Raw genomic sequence first — 19,116 nt, forward strand, 5'->3', positions numbered from 1 at the left:
TAGCCCCATTACCTGAGATATTATTACACCACAATAGCATTTCAGTAATGGACCAAAACTAGATGGATTTTTCTACCAAACATAAAGGCGCCTCTCTGGAGGACAAGTCTGCAATAAATTGCATAAAAGTAGCATAACCAGAGTGTTTGCTTTAGCTAATTTTTCCCTGCTTCCTGTTAGGGGCAGACCTGTATTAAAGAAATGAAAAGGTTAAGGGAAAAAGTCAGGCAGCCGAGTCTTCTCTATGTGAAATGACAAGTAGTTTACTGTGGAAGATCCTGAAAATATCACAGGGAAGAAAAAGATCTATTCAACTGTTTATAAAGAGTCCTATTTCTGGCTCTTTCTCCTCTCCTTTCCTCCACCCCCCTCCTATTTCTGGCATGGATAAAACTAGAAACAAAGGGCTGATGGAGTTGCAGGAGAAGAGAGTTTTTAGGGGCTGGGAGCTGCATATAGTGTTACACCAAGAGAGCGGAATAAAAGCAGTTTGCTACAAGATGGGTGGTAAATAAATTCACTGAATAAATAAATAAATATAAAATAAGAACGGGGAAAGAGGTTAAAACAAAGAAAGCAGAGAGTCTGTACGTAATACATTAAATGTCTAATTAAACTCTAAGTACTTCCACAAGACCCAGAAAAAGAAAACCAATGGAGGCAGGGTAGCATGCAATATTATTTATATACTCACCACTATCTAATGTTCATTTTTTAAAAAAATGGAAGGTAGCTATGAAAAACTACCTGCTTGTATTTAAAAAAGAGAAACCACAGCTTTTTTCCCCCGTTAAATGGGCTACTTAAAAAAGATGGGAGGGGCTGACATTTTAAAAGGTAAGCAAATTCATTCAAACTTATTTATCAATAAATCCCAAAGTTCATTCATACCACCCCAGATATTTTTCATTCGTCAAGTGCCACTGCCAACCTAATCCTAAGTAATATGAAAATAATGTTTCAGATCTGTGATTTCCAGGTCAAAGAACACAAGGCAGATCCAGAAGACGGAGATACAACATCAAAGATACCCTACCACGGAGGAGGAGGAAGGAAGGAAGGAAGGAAGGGAGGGAGGGAGGGAGGGAGGGAGGAAGGAAGGTGAAGGAAAAGGTGAAGGAGGAAGAGAAGTGATGTGTGAGGAGGGTTTATGAGGGATGATTTTTAGAGGAGATTGGAAGAAGACAAAAACCTGAGAGAGAAAGGCTAGCAATGACCTACAATTTCCTTGCCCTTTCCTAAGAACAAGAAGCAGCAACCTTTTAAGGTTGGGGTTCCTAACCTGTGGGCTGCGACCCACTAATGGCCTATTTGGCACCGGCACTTGCAGCCCCACACGCACAAGTGATGGGGCCCTCACATGCCGCTCACACAAATGAAGAAGTGCGTTTTATGCCCGTAGCATAAAACCATCCCCTCTTCCCCACCCCAAACCTCTCCCCAGAGCTGGACCAACCAGGAATGGTTGAGGAAGGCTGTTTTAAGGCACAATTTATGTCTCAATCAAGTTAATTAAAATCAAAAGTAAAAACTCTGCTAGGCTAAAAGAATGTACAGGATCCCTATGGTGATATTGCCAAAACTGCATAGTTGTTAAAATATTGTCACGAATCACATCTTAACAATAATTGTCAAGGAAACCAGCCCCTTTGAGGGAGATTCCCAAAGTGAGAAACGATGGGTCTAATTTTTAGTCTCACCCTAGAAAGGGTGAAAGCTTCTTCATAAAGCTTTCTGTCCCCTCATTTTCCCTACTCACCTCTGTTCTGCAAAAGTGAGGCAGGTGGGCGTGGCTGTAGACCCCACAGGTTTTCCATCCCATTTCTGTCTTTCAGGTCCAGCAAATGTATTAATATCAAGGGATCTATATCAAGCAAGCTGCTACTGGCAGAAGTGAGGGCACTTCCTCGCCTTGACAAATGGCTGGCTGTTGTGCGGTATGCATGGCTCCCACCTAGAGGAGGAGGAGGAGGAGGAGGAGGAGGAGGAGGAGGAGGAGGAGGAGGAGGAGGAGGAGGAGGAGGAGGAGGAGGAGGAGGAAAAAGAGAGATGAGTAGTAGTTTGCAATGATTTTAGACACTCAGTAGTTCTTAGATGTCAGCTAAATTTGGATAATCTTATTAGCATTGCCAATAACAGTGAAATGAACTGTTAACACTAGCAAACCTGTACCTAAAACAGACCCATAGAGAAATAAGAAAATTACTTATTAGGGTACTTTGTGGAGAAACCTGACATTTTTTCTCTCACAAAATAGCCTAGCGCCACAGTTGCACAGTGGTTAGAATGCAGTACTGCAGGCTACTTCTGCTGATCACTGGCTTCCAGCAGGTTGAATCTCACCAGGCTCAAGGCTGACTCAGCCTTCCATCCTTCTGAGGTGGGTAAAATGAGGACCCAGATTGTTATGGGGGGCAATATGCTGACTCTGTAAACCGCTTAGAGAGGGCTGTAATGGACTGTGAAGCGGTATATACAAAACTAATCAGGGAGAGAAGCAACTTAGAACTGAGGAGAAATTTCCTGACAGTTAGAACAATTAATCAATGGAACAGAAGTTGCCTCCAGAAGTTGTGAATGCCCCAACACTGGAAGTCTTTAAGAAGATGTTGGATAACCATTTGTCTGAAACGGTATAGGGTTTCCTGCCTAGACAGGGGGTTGGACTAGAAGACCTCCAAGGTCCCTTCCAACTCTGCTATTGTATTATTCATCATCATCATCATCTCTGTGGCCTAGAGGTGGAGCTCTCGCCTCACAACTAAAAGGTTGTAAGTTTGATCCTAGATAGAGGCAGATGTAGGGTCTTCTGCTTGGGCAGGGGGTTGGACTAGATGACCTGCAAGCTCCCTTCCAACTCTGTTAATCTGTTAATCTAAGTGCTACTGCTATTGCTAACATGGTCTCAAAATCTTGTACTTCTGAAGACAGAAATGCAGGACAGAATATTTGTTTCTTTATACATTTAGAAACTTAATGTATTGAGGAAGTAGAATCTATATACCCAACAATTACAAAACATGAAGATTGGTTAATCTGATTTTCTAGCAATCCAGAACAGGGGTGCTAGATATGGATAGATCAACAAATGATGCTTAATGTGGGATATGTGCCATCACAAGAATGGGGCGTTGGTTTTTACCTGATTCGCCCCTTCTCTGGGCAGGTGGAGACAGCGTTCATGCATGCATGGGTTAACTCAATCAGTAACCAATAGAACTGAGTCTACCAAAGTGATGTCATCGCCTTTGAGGAGTATGCTCCCGCTTTTCTTGATGAAGGAGATAAGTAGACTGCTGTGCGGTGAACAATCGCTTCCTGTCCAGTGACTACACAACATGCGCCCAGATCACCCTTGCGAGGTAGGCCAGGATCCCAAGGGTGGGGATGACCGCTGTCTCCACCTGCCCAGAGAAGGGGCGTATCAGGTAAGAACCGACGCCCCATTCTCCAAAGTTGGTGGAGATCCCAGGAGGGGAATCGGTCATGCATGGGATGTATCAAAGCTGGTGTGTCCCTGGGAGGGCATGAGACTGGCCTAGGAGCTAGAAGAAGGGAGAACCCATTGGAGGACTCGCCATCCGAAAGCTGCATCTGCCGATGCATAGCGATCCACCTTGTAATGCCGTATAAACAATTAGGAGTAGACCAGGTGGCTGCCTTGCAGATCACTTCCACCGAGGCCTGCCGCGTCCACGCCGCTGACGTAGCTGCGCTGCGCGTGGAATGAGCCGTAATGTTGGGTGGAGGAGGGAGATGATGCGTGATGTAAGTTTGAGCAATGGCAGACCTGATTCATCGTCCAATCATGGATGGAGAAGCTTTCAGCCCCTTGTTGGTAAGGTGGAAAGAGACAAAGAGGGCTTCGCTGCGTCTGAAGACTGCCGTCTTGGCGATGTAGGTTTTAAGAGCATGCCTGATGCCTAGCTTGTGCCATTTGTGCTCCAGACTGTGAGATGGAGCAAGACAGAAATTTGGAAGAGTGAGATCCAGAGAGTGATGGAATGCTGAATTCACTTTCGGGACAAAAGTGGGGTCGATGCGAAGGAGCACCCGGTCTGGGTGGAACACACACAGGTCAGACCAGATGGAAAGGGCCGCCAGCTCTGGAACCCTCTGTGCAGATGTTATGGCCACCAGAAAGGCAGTCTTGAGCGTGAGGTGATGCAAGGTTGCCGACCTGAGGTGTTCAAAGGGCGGTTCAGTAAGGAAGTCGAGGACCTTGGTCAGATCCCAGGAGGGGAATCGGTGCATGACAGGAGGGCAGAGATTGGATGCCCCCTTAAGGAATCTGCGGACCTGAGGGTGCAATGAGAGGGGCTCATCTCGGTGAAGAGAGAGAACTGAGGAGAGAGCCGCCACCTGCTGCCACCAGGTATTTGGAGATAGTCCCTTATCAAGACCCTGTTGTAAAAAGTCCAGAAGCTGGGATACCGCAGCCTTCAGCGGAACCTCCCCTCGAGCCAGGCACCAAGCTACGAAGGTCTGCCATGTAGATTCGTATATCCTGTTGGTAGCTGGGCGGGGGGAGGCCTGAATGGTATGGATTACAGTCTCGGAAAGGTTATCCGCCCTCAGGACCGCCCACTCAGCCTCCAAGCGGATAGGCATAGCCAGCGCAGGTCGGGGTGGTGAATGGAGCCCTGATGAAGGAGGGATGGAATCATTGGTAGATGCCACTGGGGTTCCACAGAAAGATTGATCAGGTCCGCATACCATGGATGGTGCGGCTAATAGGGGGCGATTAGGATGAGCTCGGCCTCTTCCTCTATCACTTTCCGAATCACCCTCTGTATTAGGGGAAAGGGAAGGAAGGCGTACAGGAGACCGCGAGGCCACCTGTACCTTAGTAAGTCCATCCCTTCCGCGCCTGGTGTCGTGTATCGAGACAGGCACCTGGGCAGGTACCTGGGCTATTGCAGGTAGCGCTGCTGAATGAGGAAGCCTCAGAAGCCCGGAGGCAATTTAAAGGCAAGCCTCGAACGAAACGTGGCAAACACTCTCCAGCCTCCAGGGGCTATTGCGAGTCCTAACAGGAGCCCAATTCAGAGTCCAATTTAGAGAAGTGATTTTCTTTCTTTGTTTGAGTGAAATCCAATTAAAGTAATCAATTATTAAGTATTAGCTGAGGAGAAAGCGATTAGCACAGCCAGTTCCAATCGAACTGAGTCTAAAAAAGCGGGAGCATGCTCCTCAGAGGTGATGACATCACTTTGGTAGATTCAGTTCTATTGGTTACTGACTGAGTTAACCCATGCATGCATGACCGCTGGCTCCACCAACTTTGGAGAATGAAAAGACAAGAACCCTTTCCCTGTTGACGGACGATCAATTTAAACATCTTTAAAAATGAAGATATAAAGAAATCTGTATCAATCAGTGAATAGCTGAAACCAGACTATCAAACCATCTTTCCTTCAGAAGTTGTGGATGTTCTAACACTGGAAGTTTTTAAGAAGAGACTGGACAACCATTTGTCTGAAATGATATAGGGTTTTCCTGCCTGAGCAGGGGGTTTGACTAAAAGACCTCCGTGGTACCTTCCAAGTCTGTTATTCTGTCATTAAATAATGTTGAGGAAGATCCAGGAACAAAGTTAAAAATCCAGAAGCCAATACAAAATCAACCATCCCCTCACAACTATTAATAGCAATAGCAATAGCAGTTAGACTTATATACCGCTTCATAGGGCTTTCAGCCCTCTCTAAGCAGTTTACAGAGTCAGCATATTGCCCCCACAATCTGGGTCCTCATTTCACCCACCTCGGAAGGATGGAAGGCTGAGTCAACCTTGAGCCGGTGAGATTTGAACCGCTGAACTGCAGATAACAGTCAGCTGAAGTGGCCTGCAGTACTGCACCCTAACCACTGCACCACCTCGGCTCTTCAAAAAATAAGCTTAGATTTACACCCCTCTCTAAGCGGTTTACAGAGTCAGCACATTGCCCCCAACAATCTGGGTCCTCATTTTACCCACCTCGGAAGGATGGAAGGCTGAGTAAACCTTGAGCCGGTGAGATTTGAACGGCCAAACTGCAGCTAGCAGTCAGCTGAAGTAGCCTGCAGTACTGCACTCTAACCACTGCACCACCTTGGCTTAAAAAACACTTAAAGCAATAAAAGTATTGTTTACATTGTTAAACTATATTTAAATTGTTAGTTAGGTGGTCTCTTGTCTCCCTTATTATGAGCTTTCTTTAAAAAGGAAGAGGAAAAGTTGGGTAGTATTACCCCTGTTGATAAGTAGCCTAGAATTAATTTTATAATGGATTAATTTAACTGGGAAGTCAAATTCCCATTTTAAAGCTCCCTAAAAACAGGTGATTAAGAACAAGAAAGGAACAGAATGGGAGATCCTTTCACATGAGTGGGCTACAGAGACTATTAACTGAGGATTTCACCAACATCAAACATTTAAAAACCTAAATAATGCATTCAATCACTTTGCTCGGAGACTTCCTGTCTCCATTTCTACTGTTGTAAAGGGAGGTGGTATTAATCAGCTAAATACAAATTAATTTTCCAAGCTCACAAGAAATTCTGTCAGAGGTATAATTTGCCTGCCATATGCCAGTGATTGTTATCTAAGTGACAAAAGGATTTTGACAGTTATAAACGGAACTATAATATCAAAGTACGAATGCTATTCTCTGCTGCCCATAGTATACCTGGCAAATCTGTCCTATATACCCACATTTTCAGCATAATTTTACTTGGCTTGCAGTGCTTTTTTAAAAACAACCCTTTTCTGATTATTAAAAAAATCTCATCAAATACAGATAGTCCTCGACTTAACCACAGCTTGTTTAGAGACAGTTTGAAGTTACAACGTCACTGAAAAAAGTGACATGACCATTTTTTCACACCGATGATTGTTGCAGCATCTTAGTGGTCATGTGATTTACATCCAGATGCTTGTCAACTGACTCACATTTATGGCGGTGACGAAGTCTCAGGGTCATCTTTTGTGACTTTCTGACAAGCAAAGTCAGTTGGGGAAGCCAGATTCACTTAACAACCGTGTTACTAACTTAACTACTGCAGTGATTCGCTTAACAAATGTGGCAAGAAAAGTCGTAAAGTGGGACAAAACTCACTTAACAAATTTCTCACTTAGCAACATAAATTTTGGGCTCAATTCTGGTCGGAAGTTCAGGACTGCCTGTATAAAGAATCTGTTTCTGAATTACATTCAAATCAACAATCGAAGAGATAGATTTATTGAAATTCTTCTCCATCTACTGCCTAAAAAAAAACTCATTTATTTAAATTCTTCTCTACCTACTACCTAAATTATCTCCTCCCGCAGTAAGAGGATGTACCTCAGAAGAACATCAGAAGGTTTTAAATGAAGGCATTAAAGCTTCTTAGGTTATAAAGGCAGGAAGGCCCAAGGACAATCTTTTCCTTGAAGTAAGGCAAACCTCTCAAAAACTCAAGTTTGCCTGATAGCCTTTCCCAAAACATAATCTCACAGCTAGTATTATACCGACATGCTTTTTTTAAAAAAAAAAAAATCCCAGCTGCAAGCCTCCATTGAATTTGAGCTAATGGGATGACTGCCCTACATTAAATAATCTGTACATATGATGTGTGATGCAGCAGTTCCAAAAATAGAAAATCCTACAGAATCCCCAACTCCACGTGGCTTCTGACGAGGACCAAGGAGGAAGGGATGCTTTATACGGAAATGCCCTTATAAAAAGGATTTTTCTCTATGTATACCTGAAGCCCCTGCTGGGGCAGATGTGGCTTCTTCTACAAGGTCTCCTTCCTCCAACTCCATGTTGTGAGTGTATTCCACATCGTTCTCTCCAGACCTTGAGGGCAAAATAAAACCACAAAGTTCTTGCTAAGTTTCAGGTTTGAGGTTAAAGTTAAGGTTAAGGTTTATTCAATTTGTATGCCGCCCTATTCCCGAGAGACTCAGGGCGGCTAGAAAATGTCCGTTCTATTAAATAGGGTTTGAAGAATTCTGAATTCCACTGAAATTACAATTTCACTGTAACGGGATAAAATGCTGAGCTCACCTGCACTTAGGGGCAGGTGCAACACAAAGTAGAAACAGTGACCTGTGGTAATAGAATCAACTGTACCATTTCAGAGGGAAAATGAGTAAAGAACCCAGAGAGCTCTTTATTTAAGGCACTCCTAAAGTGGGGGATGTTTATAATCTGAAGTAAGATTGGTTAGATCAGCTGATCTAAGATCCCCTTTTTAGAATACAGATAGTCCTCGACTTACGACCACAATTGAGCCCAAAATTTCCATCGCTAGCGAGACAGTTAAATGAGTTTTGCCCCATTTTACAAGAGTTTTCCCCCATAGATGTTAAGCAAATCATTGCAATTGTTAAATGAAACTTGCTGTTGTTAAGTGAATCTGGTTTGCCCCGTTGACTTTGCTTGCCTGAAGCCAGCTGGGAAGTTACAAATAGTGATATGACAACTGTCATAAATACATTCCAGATGCCAAGTGCACTAGTTTTGATTGTGTGAGCATGGGATTGCTACAATCTCATAAGTATGGAAAGTTTGATGAGTTTCCCATTTATTCCCTCATCCAAATCATTGATGAAGATGTTGAAGCGTACTGGGCCTAAAACAGAGCCTTGGATACCACACTGCATACTTCCCTCCATGTAGATGCAGTTCCATTGAGGACTACACGTTGAGTGCGGTTGGTCAGCCAGTTACGAATCCATCTGGTGGTGATGCTGTCCAACCCACATTCTTCTACTTTATCTAGTAGTAGGTTATGGTCTACCTTATCTAGGCAGATGTTGGATAGCCATTTGTCTGGAACGGTATAGGGTTTCCTGCCTAGGCAGGGGGTTGGATTAGAAGACCTCCAAGATCCCTTCCAACTCTGCTACTGTATTGTATTATTGAAAGTGGCCGTAAGTCACTTTTTTCAATGCCGTTGTAATTTTGAACCATCAGTAAATGAATGGTTTTAAGTTGAGGAATACCTGCATGCACTTTATAAATTCAACAAAAAGAGAAACTCTCAGAGGTGAAAAACATAGTTCAAATATAATTTGAAACCCTCTGTCCTCAATCCCTAAGCTGTGAAGCAGTACTGGTCTGCGGCCTGTTAGGAACTGGGCTGTGGAAGCGAGCAAAGCTACATCTGTCCATGCGCCATATCTAGGTAGTGCGTGAAACCAATTCCACCACCACCACCCAGTCTGTGGGTAAACTGTGTTTTCAAAACATTTTGGAACCGCAGCTTGTGAACCTAAGGGGTCTTGGGACGCCATCCCATCACCCCAGCCACCACTAGAGGTATGACGATTTGCTTCCATTAAATTGTGGGTGCTCCATCACTGGAGGTTTTTAAGAACAAATTGGACAACTATTTGTCATTGAGACGGATGCAGCGCTCAGTAGATCTAAAGTTAAGAAGGGTAACTCAGATGTTCCCCTACATCTTTTTTTTTTGTTGCCTCAAAGAAACAGCTCGTTCACTGAAACTGACATCTCTTGCGTCACCCTGATACAAAGCACCTGAAGGCAGGACAAGAAGCAACAAATGGAACCTAATCAAGGAGAGAACCAACCTAGAACTAAGGAGGAATTTCCCGACAGTGAGAATAATAAACCAGTTATTTGACTTGCTTCTAGAAGTTGTGAATTATCCAATACTGGTGGCTCTTAAGAAAACAATGGACAGCCATTAGTCCGGAATTGTATACGGCTTCCTGCCTAAGCAGGGGGTTTGCCTGGAAGACCTCCAAGGTCCCTCCCAACTCTGTTCAGTTATTCTGAGAGTTAACACCAACTTTTGGAGAAAATGTTTATCTATCTCTTATTTACAAGGAGTATAAGACACACCTTTTTTTCTCAAAAAAGAGGCTGAAAATCTGGGTGCGTCTTGTACATCAAATACAGCATTTTTTTGCCTCCCGAAGCCCGGCCCCCTTCACCAAAATGGCCATGCATACCCCTATGGAGGCTTTCAGACAGCTCCTGAGGGTTGGGGAGGGCAGAAATGAGCAAAAAATGGGCCAATTTTTGCCCCCCCCCCCACAGCACGCTATAAGCCTCTATAAGGTTATGCATGCAATTTTTTTGACAAAAAACAGGCCAGTTTTTGTGAAAAGCGGGTCATCTTTTGCTCATTTTTGGCCCCCCACACTCCCAGGAACAAGCCCACCCAAGGCTATTCATGCCTTTTATTTGAAAAAAAAATGGGCCCGTTTTTGCAAAAAATGGGCTATTTTGGGGAGGTTTGCAGAGTGCAAAAACTCCCCCCCCCCCCATTTCGGAAGGCTCTTTAGTTAGAGTGATTGATGAGAATGAGATTGATCAAGTGCTGTCCCAGCAGAAACAAAGTCTTAGGTGCTGCAGGTTGTCAGCTATTTCCTTCTCCAGCACATGGATAAATACACCTGGAAACATCTACCTACCTACCTACTCTTGCTCTCTCCCTCCTTACCTACTGTATTTCTCTCTCTCTCTATCCCTCTATCTACCTACCTACCCACGCTCTCCCTCCCTCCCTATTCTCTCTCTCCCCCTACCTACCCACTCTCTCCCTCCCTCCCTCCCTACTGTATTTCTCTCTCTCTATCCCTCTATCTACCTACCTACCCATTCTCTCTCCCTACCTACTGTATTTCTCTCTCTCTTTCACTCTCTCCCTCTACCTAACTATCCACTCTCGCTCTCTCACCTACCTACTGTATTTCTCTCTCTTTCTATCCCTTTATCTATCTGCCTATCTACCTAACTACTCTCCCTCTCTCCCTACCTACCTACTGTATTTCTCTCTCTTTCTCTCCCTCTCTATCCCTCTATCTACCTACCTACTTTTTAAAAAAATTGCCTCTTCAAAACCTTGGTGCGTCTTATACTGTCTATTTATCTATTAAAGATCTCTGGCCTCCCAATCTGATTGCCAGGTTTACAATTAAAGGGCTTCCCAACGCAGCTTAAATATATGGATTAGTTGCAGTCCAATCCTACGCACAGGAAGTCTCACTAAGTTGAGTGGATGTGGGAAAAAAATATCTCGGCTTTAGGCTTATATGAACGTTAAGCCTTCCTGGTGACATTTTTGGAACATCGCTGAAGGGGATTTTTACACAGAGACGTGAAAGGGGATTTACATGCCAACGGACGCAGGGAAAGGAAATCCCTGCCGTGACTTACATGGTCTCTTCGTCTATGTCGTTTTCCTCCGTGTTGCTGGTGGCCGTTGAGCTCACGGAGGAGCTGCTGCCATCCAAATGGTTCGCCTCCTCTTGCCCAACAAAATCGACATCCAGATCGCCGTCGGAGAGTTCGTGCTGCAATTAGAGCAGATCAGGGGTTGGTTGCTGCCAGCATTACTGCTGGTTCGGCGTGCAAAAAAATGTGCACCTAAAAAGATCTGCGCATGCGCACAATGTTAGAAAAGGGGGGGGGGGAATACATTTTTGCAATGTGCAGAAACAAAAATCAAGATGCCGCCACCGATAGGACCGGTTCAGGGGCATGGCAGGCCAAGTTACTACCTACTCGGCCGAACTGGGTCGACCCAGTAGGAACCCACCTCTGGAGCAGATGTGGAAACAAAACACTTACTTTGAGTAAGGGCTGCAAAGGAGGCAGCAATTCTCACACAAACAGCTAATTGGGGGGGGGGAAACGTGACTCTGAAAAATCAGGAACACAGAAGCTTCCATACGTACTCCTCTGTTTATAAAACCAAAGAGATGAATTACAGGTAGTCCTTACAAAAGTTCGTTCAGTGACCGTTTAAAAAGTGAACTGAAAAAAGTTATTATGACTGGGTGGGGAAGGCCATGGGGGTGCCTAGTGATCAGTGATGGGTTTCCAAAAAAATTAGAACCTCTTCTGTAGGTGTGGCCTGTTTTGTGGGAGTTTGTGACTGGGTGGGAGTGGCTAGGCAGTCATGTGACTGGGTGGGGGTGGTGAACTTGTAAAATGTGGTGAAACTCACGTAACAACGCTCTTGCTTAGCAACCAAAATGTTGGCTCAAGAACTCTTGCATTGAAGTGTTCAAGTCTTAAGACCCTTGCACCCCTAACCCTTTAGAAAAAAAAACCCAGGGGTGTTCAAACTTGAGAGCTTTAAGACTTGTGGACTTCAACTCCCAGAATTCCTCCTCTCGCTCTTCATCTTGATGATGTGCAGACGGGCAGGGGGAGGGAGCTGGAACCGGTTCTAAACAGCACTGTAGATTTGTGGAACCTCTTCTATAGAAGAGGTTAGAACTGGCAGGAACCCACCCCTGCTAGGGATGCAACAGGCCACCTGCTTAAGACCACCCAAGGTCTCCTCAACCCACTTAAATACTTCATGCTCCCCACAACTGCTTTTCCCCCCTCCCATACTGTTGCACCGGGTCACTTACCATGCAAAGATCTAGCAAGCTGTCTCTTCTCCAGCCTCTCAGCCGCGCACGCCCCTCCAACACTCCCTTTGGGCCTTCAGAGGCCTCGCCCACCACTTTGCAGGCCGAAACGGAGTACCGTTCCAACCAGCAAAGTGCAGGCCGAATGTTGCAGATCCTCTGCAAGAGCCAAGGTGGCGCAGTGGTTAAATGCAGCACTGCAGGCTACTGCTAGATCAGCAGTTCAGCGGTTCAAATCTCACCGGCTCAGGGTTGACTCAGCCTTCCATCCTTCCGAGGTGGGTAAATGAGGACCCAGATTGTTGGGGGCAATATGCTGACTCTCTGTAAACCGCTTAGAGAGGGCTGAAAGCCCTATGAAGCGGTATATAAGTCTACTGCTATTGCTATTGCTCTGTGGTTGTTTGTAAGGGCAAACAACTGCGGTGGTGCAGCAAGATTGGTAAATTCAGGACTTGTTCATAAACACTAGGGGGCGCTTGTTGAGTAACTTCGAATGTTCACTCAGGGAACACTCATAACCCGGGGATTATCTGTACTTACATTAAAGTCTTCATATTGCACTTTTTCTTCCTCTTCTTGCTTTGTGTTTCTGGGAGGTGCTGTACCGGCCACAGCCTCAAGAAGCACTTCTGAGTTCGGTCCTGATTTCTTCGGTCTCGTTTCCAGGCCATCATCACTTTGTGGGCTGAGGTGAGTATCTGGAGGGGAGACGCCGTGGGATTTGTGGGTCCGGGAAAGCTCGATCGCAAGCCTCTTCATTTTTTTTAAGCAAGTAAGCAAAAAAAAAAGAGAGAGAAGAAAAAACAAAGATGACACTTAGAAGTCGTGTTGATGGGCTTTCTGAAAGCAGCGAGAGCAAGACCCGACCCAAACTAACATGTTCTAATTTGGGAGCATCACTGGTACAAGAATCCTCTGTAAAGATGATACCGAATCAAGTATTTTTCTAAAAGTTTTGAAATGATTAACGATTTAAAAGTAGTTAAAAGGGATGATTTAATAAAGGGAAACCACGAAGGAGTAAAAAACAACTGATATTGGGAAATCAAAAGGGGGGAGGGGGAAATTCTGAACTCTGAGGAAGATGGGCGGTTAAGAAATAAAAAATATTAATAAACATAGTTAAGCATAAAGTGTCTCAGTAGCATATGCATGAAAAGTGGCTGAATTATATATGGGTACTTGAGAGACCGCCTCCTGCCAATTGCCTCCCATAGACCCATTAGATCCCACAGATTAGGCCTCCTCCGAATTCCATCTGCCGGCCAATGCCGGCTGTCGACCACCCAGAGGAGGGCCTTCTCTGTGGCTGCTCCGGCCCTTTGGAATGATCTCCCCGTGGAGATTCGGACCCTCGCCACCCTTCAGGCCTTCCGGACAGCCGTTAAGACCTGGCTGTCCAAGCAAGCCTGGGGTTGAGTTTCCCCCCCTACTCGAATTTGCTGTGCTTGCTGTGCTTTTTTAAACTGTTGTATCACTGTCCTGTTTGTCTTACTTTTTGTACTTGTTTTTCCCCTTCCCCTGGTTTTTGTTCAGCCGCCCTGAGTCCCTTTGGGGAATAGGGCGGCTTACAAATCGAATAAATACCAATACCAATACCAATACCAATACCAATACCAGAGTTTAGGTACAAAAAATGATTTAGGTAATTATGACATTGTCTTAAGAATATGGATCATGCATTAAACTAAGTAAAATTATTTTAAAATGTGTACGCAAAAACACATGTCTGCATTTGAAAGATTAAATAATCTTATGTCATTTGTTCATAACTAACTGTTCTGACCTCCCTCCGTCCGGTGATTAACGCCGACACAGGCTTACTGTTAGCCACATTTTATTCACAGCAACTACTCATAGGCAAGATGTTGGCAGCAACCCAGACTCCCACAGATAAGAGATACAATACACACAAAAGCTTCTCCAGCTTGGTATGAACCATTGTGTCCTGCAAAAGGTCTCCTCCCAAAGTCTCTTCTCATATACTCTCTTGGGAGGAGCCAAGCCACAACCACCTGGGCTTGATTATCTCTTATAAGTCTGTCTCCATAACTGCTGCCTCCGTTTCTCTGCCCTCCGTTGCTGGGCATCAGGGACAAACTCTCTTTGATCTTCACCGCTGCTCCAGTGCCTGACGTTAGGGACAAACTCTCTTTGATCTTCCTTACTACTCCAGTACCGCACGTCAGGTACAAACTCCCTTTGATCTTCCCCACTGCTCCATGCCTCAGGCGCCTCCTGGTGGCCAACCAGCCTCCCTGGTCCTTGCTCGGAGTCTGAACCCTGCCCAGGGTCCTCCACATCCTCCGTAGCTGACTCATAGGGTTCCTCACTATCGGAGTCCATCTGCAGCTCCAACAGCTCCTGCTGGGCCACAACAACTAACTATCCAAACATCAAAAAACCAAGACAGGGTAGCGGAATGAGTGGAAAAATCTCCCAGAGGCCTGAAATGATGATCTGAGCAAATGATGATCTGAGTGTGCCCCCAAAGAGAGGCAAAAGTAATGCCATCTTGGTAAGCACATGAAAGGACAATGGACCAACAATCCCTCCAAACTAACCAAGTCACCAAACTACAACACAATGCCCTAAAGCGGGTGGCCTGGAATGTGAAAGACTGGCTGAGTGAGATGAAGTGAGCGAGTCCTCCTGCTCTCTCTTCTCTGAAGGTTCCTTGGTGTTCTCTGAGCTAGGTTGCAGACGTTTCAATACCAAAAGTAGATAACTTAATCAGTGTCTGGCACTGTTGATGTTACCAAGTTGGGTAATGAAATATCTGCAAGAAAACAACCAAGCTCAGACAGCACTCAGTTCAACCCTGAGCTACACTTATTCTCCTTTTATTTGTCTTTTCTACTGCAGAAGAAACTAGCTCAGTGATGGCTAACCTTTTCTGGACCGAGTACCCAAAGCGCGTGCGTGCAAGAACGGACATGCTCGCCCGAATCCCCAAAATGCAATGCGCTCCCCCTGCATGTGCCCCACTCCCTCCGCATGCACGCACATACCCCGCCCCCTTGGCATGTATGCATCACTACATGCCCCCGTGCCTGTGTGCGAGCCCTTCCCGCACAAGCCCCGCCCCAGCGCATGTGCAACAGAGACCCAAAGACCAACTGCCCAGTAGGAAGCATACATGCCGAAGCTGAACTGGGGGGATAGCTCACATGCCATCAGAGGGTGCTGCGTGCAACCTCTGGCATGCGTGCCATAGGTTCACCATCACTGGACTAGGTAACAGAAATGGAAGACACGAATGCTTTCTTCCACCTGGTCTCCATAATACACAACAGATTGGCACTGTCACTCAGATTCAGCTTCTGGATGAGTGAGATTTAACAGAATGATAAGAGTTGGAAGGGATCTTGGGACACTTCTAGTCCAACCCTCTGCTCAAGCAGGGAACTCTGTACCATTTCAGACAAGTGGCTGTCCCATTTCTTCATGAAAACCTCCAGTGAGGGAGCACCTATAACTTCTGGAGGGAAGCCATTCCAGAGATTAATTGTTCTCAATGTCCTGATTCTAATTTTTCTGTGCAATTCCTGTTCTAATTTTTCCAACAGCTGACCCATTAAAAATAGAGTATTTAAACTGGAAGATCTACTGGCTATCATCAGAATTTCCATGGACATGTATTCAATGAGGTATGTATAGGGTTTGAGATTTGAAGTTTAAAAAGTGCTTCAGGGAATTTGTGGGGTTGATGATAATACTAAACAAGATTAAGTCAGCTTTTGTTATAAAGGTAATTCTCAATTTATGACCACAATTGGCACCAAAATTTCCATTGCTGAACACACGCGCATCCATTTTTATGATCATTTTTTTGCCACTTGTTAAGCGAATCACTGTAGTTAAGTGACGCACGTGGTCATTAATCAAATCTTGGTTCCCCCATTGACTTTGCTTGTCAGAAACCCAGGGAAGGATGCAAGTAGCAAGTGCACGTAGACTTATGTACCGCTTCATAGTGCAATGGAGATCACATGACCCCAGAAGGCCGCAACTGTCAATTGCAGGTTGCTAAGCACTTGAATTTTGATCATGTGACTGGTGTGGGAATGCTGCCATGGTCGTAAACGTGAGGACCAGCCATAAGTCTATTTTTCAGTGCCATTGTAATTTCTAAAGGTCACTAAACAAGTGCTTGTAAGTCAAGGACTCTCTGAATATCTTAACTTGAACCTTGTTACACATACTTCCAGCTTGAGTTAGAAAAAAAGGAACGCATATCAGTTATTACAATCTTGGAAAGGCAATACAACATAGGAGGCTGTGTTAGTATTTTAATGCTTTAATCTAATTTCATGGTTTTAATATGATTTACATGTTGTAAGATAGACGGCTATATAAATGTTTCAAATAAATAAATACCTACAGTTGGTTCTGTATGAAGTAGTACTGCTTACCTCTTTCAGATTATTTATTTGCTGGACGTAGCTTGTTTGAGCAGCTTCCAGCTGAGAAATGTACCAGTACTGATCCCGACATTTCTGGAAGAACGTAGGTGAACGCACCTGGAACCTTTAGCAGAAACAGCACGTCAAAAAGTCCGCTAAGCTTACCCCAAAAAATGCAAGTCATTTCATTTTTGGATTCTCTCCAACTTCCTCCAGTATGTGTGTTTCCATAGTCCAAACAGGACGGCTTTATTAAGAGAAACAGGGTTGCGTTATCCGACACTATCCCATTTACTCCAAGGGATTAGGGCTTTAAACTGCATTCCGTTAATTAAACTGGCTAATGCTAAAATGTCACCTTTTGTTTACTGATGTTTGTTTACTTGGCTTCTAAAACAGGACTGGGAAAACTGTATTTCCTTTTAATACTTAAGTGCTAGCTGTTATTCGCTAAGGTGCAATAATCCCAATAAGGAACCTGCTAAGAGATTTAAGCAATTATCTAATTTCGCTTAGGGTCCACCAATTAAAAGACACAATTAGTCATTTGCATTTAACATTTATATGCAATTCTTTTTTTTAAAAAAAACAGTTTTTCCCAGGATGACTTTACAACAAACTAAAAATGCCCAAAGTTCTAAAATGATCAAATTATACATTGAAACATTATAATTAAAATGTGCAACATAGAAACAATAAAAGGAGCAATAAAAGGTTAAAATGTATCTGGCACAGAAAAGATAATAGTCTGTAGGATCCAACCTGAGTCAGTCAACAGCACCGTAAGTTTTTTCTTCCGAGCTTTCGGACTCATGGTGGAGCCCATCTTCAGGGAATTTCTCTCTAGCCTGGGAAACAAAACCTCCAGTCCTGGTGACTGACCCAGATGGGAGCCTGCAACGTTATCCCGGGACAGATATAATGTCTGTCTCAAATATCCCTACTAAAGACAATATTCCAAAGAAGAAGGGCTATCGATGAAAAGATTCCCTCTTCTTATTTTTGAACCCTACACAATGTATTTTCACAAGAAAAACATTTAAGACCAAGAGCCACTAATGTAGCATAAAGAGATTTACCATCCTAATAGCAATAGCAATAGCAGTTAGACTTATATACTGCTTCATAAGGCTTTCAGCCCTCTCTAAGCGGTTTACAGAGTCAGCATATCGCCCCCAACAACAATCCGGGTCCTCATTTCACCCACCTCAGAAGGATGGAAGGCTGAGTCAACCTTGAGCCGGTGAGATTAGAACCGCTGAACTGCAGATAACAGTTAGCTGAAGTGGCCTGCAGTACTGCACCCTAACCACTGCACCACCTCGGCTCTTTGCCATGAAGACCAACCACAATGCCCTTTCGTAAACTGTCTTACCGTAATATGACCGTGTCATTTTGCCTGTTCAAATAGCCTTCATTGGCAAGCAAATCCAGTCGGAAAAACCTGTTGTAACCCCAGCATTCCCCAACTTCAAAATCAGATGCAAATTCTCTAATGATGTTCTTTGCAGGATCATTAGTGGCTTGATGGACCATCTCAACACGATATTCATATCTGGAAGGAAGGGAGGGTTCAGTATTTCATTATTCCTACATTGTATCTGTGCATTCCTATATTTTCTGAAGGTAATTTTCAGATCAACTTGGGTGTATATAATAAGATGCAGTGAGGAAAATAAAAACTGCAGAGATTGACTTAACACATGTGGCAAGGAAAGTCATAAAATGGGGCAAAACTCACTTAAGAAATTCCTCGCTTAACCACACAGATTTTGGGCTCAATTGTGGGCATAAACTGAAGATTACCTGTACAGAACTAGTGTAAAGTGTAGTATGCAAAACCCATATTTTCCAAAATTTTAGGTACACATTAACAATTGATCTTCTCGACCAAAAGAATGCAGTGAATAAAAATCAACAGTTCTGTTTTCATTCGGTTATCTTAGACTTATAAAATAACCCAACGTCTTACATTATCTGGAAGATTTACAAGATATTAGTATACCTTATGTTTTCAAGGATGCATGTTCCAAATCTATATTTTTGTGGAGCGTATAAAATATATACAAAATCTTTCATTAGAAAAATACATTAAATGAATTGAAAGGTACTACTGTGGTGCAAAGCAGAGAAAGAAAGAAAGAAAGAAAGAAAGAAAGAAAGAAAGAAAGAAAGAAAGAAAGAAAGAAAGAAAGAAAGAAAGAAGAAAGAAAGAAAGAAAGACAGACAGACACAGACAGACAGACAGACAGACAGACATGTAGGTTCTGGCCATCCCACACAAGATTGTGCACTGCAGATGGTGTGGTAGCTTGGTATTAAAATGCCACCAAATGGTTTAGA

At 44.0% G+C, this 19,116-nt stretch overlaps 1 protein-coding gene across 1 annotated transcript in view; it reads right to left on the reverse strand.

Annotated features, from left to right (window-relative positions):
• Positions 1-19,116, reverse strand: part of TRIM37 (tripartite motif containing 37) — a 66,041-nt gene that overhangs the window by 18,858 nt on the left and 28,067 nt on the right. The window contains exons 13-18 of the mRNA XM_087717082.1: positions 18,149-18,328; positions 16,783-16,897; positions 12,908-13,120; positions 11,157-11,293; positions 7,726-7,820; positions 1,760-1,954 (exon numbers count right to left, since the gene is read on the reverse strand). Of these exons, the coding sequence (XP_087573208.1) occupies positions 1,760-1,954; positions 7,726-7,820; positions 11,157-11,293; positions 12,908-13,120; positions 16,783-16,897; positions 18,149-18,328 (935 nt within the window). The remainder of the gene's footprint in view (positions 1-1,759; positions 1,955-7,725; positions 7,821-11,156; positions 11,294-12,907; positions 13,121-16,782; positions 16,898-18,148; positions 18,329-19,116) is intronic.

The sequence above is a fragment of the Thamnophis sirtalis genome, unplaced genomic scaffold (genome assembly GCF_051295495.1).
Source record: "Thamnophis sirtalis isolate CommonGarterSnake01/CBP01778 unplaced genomic scaffold, rThaSir2_p1.2 scaffold_6, whole genome shotgun sequence".
In the NCBI taxonomy this organism is placed as follows: Eukaryota; Metazoa; Chordata; class Lepidosauria; order Squamata; family Natricidae; genus Thamnophis; species Thamnophis sirtalis.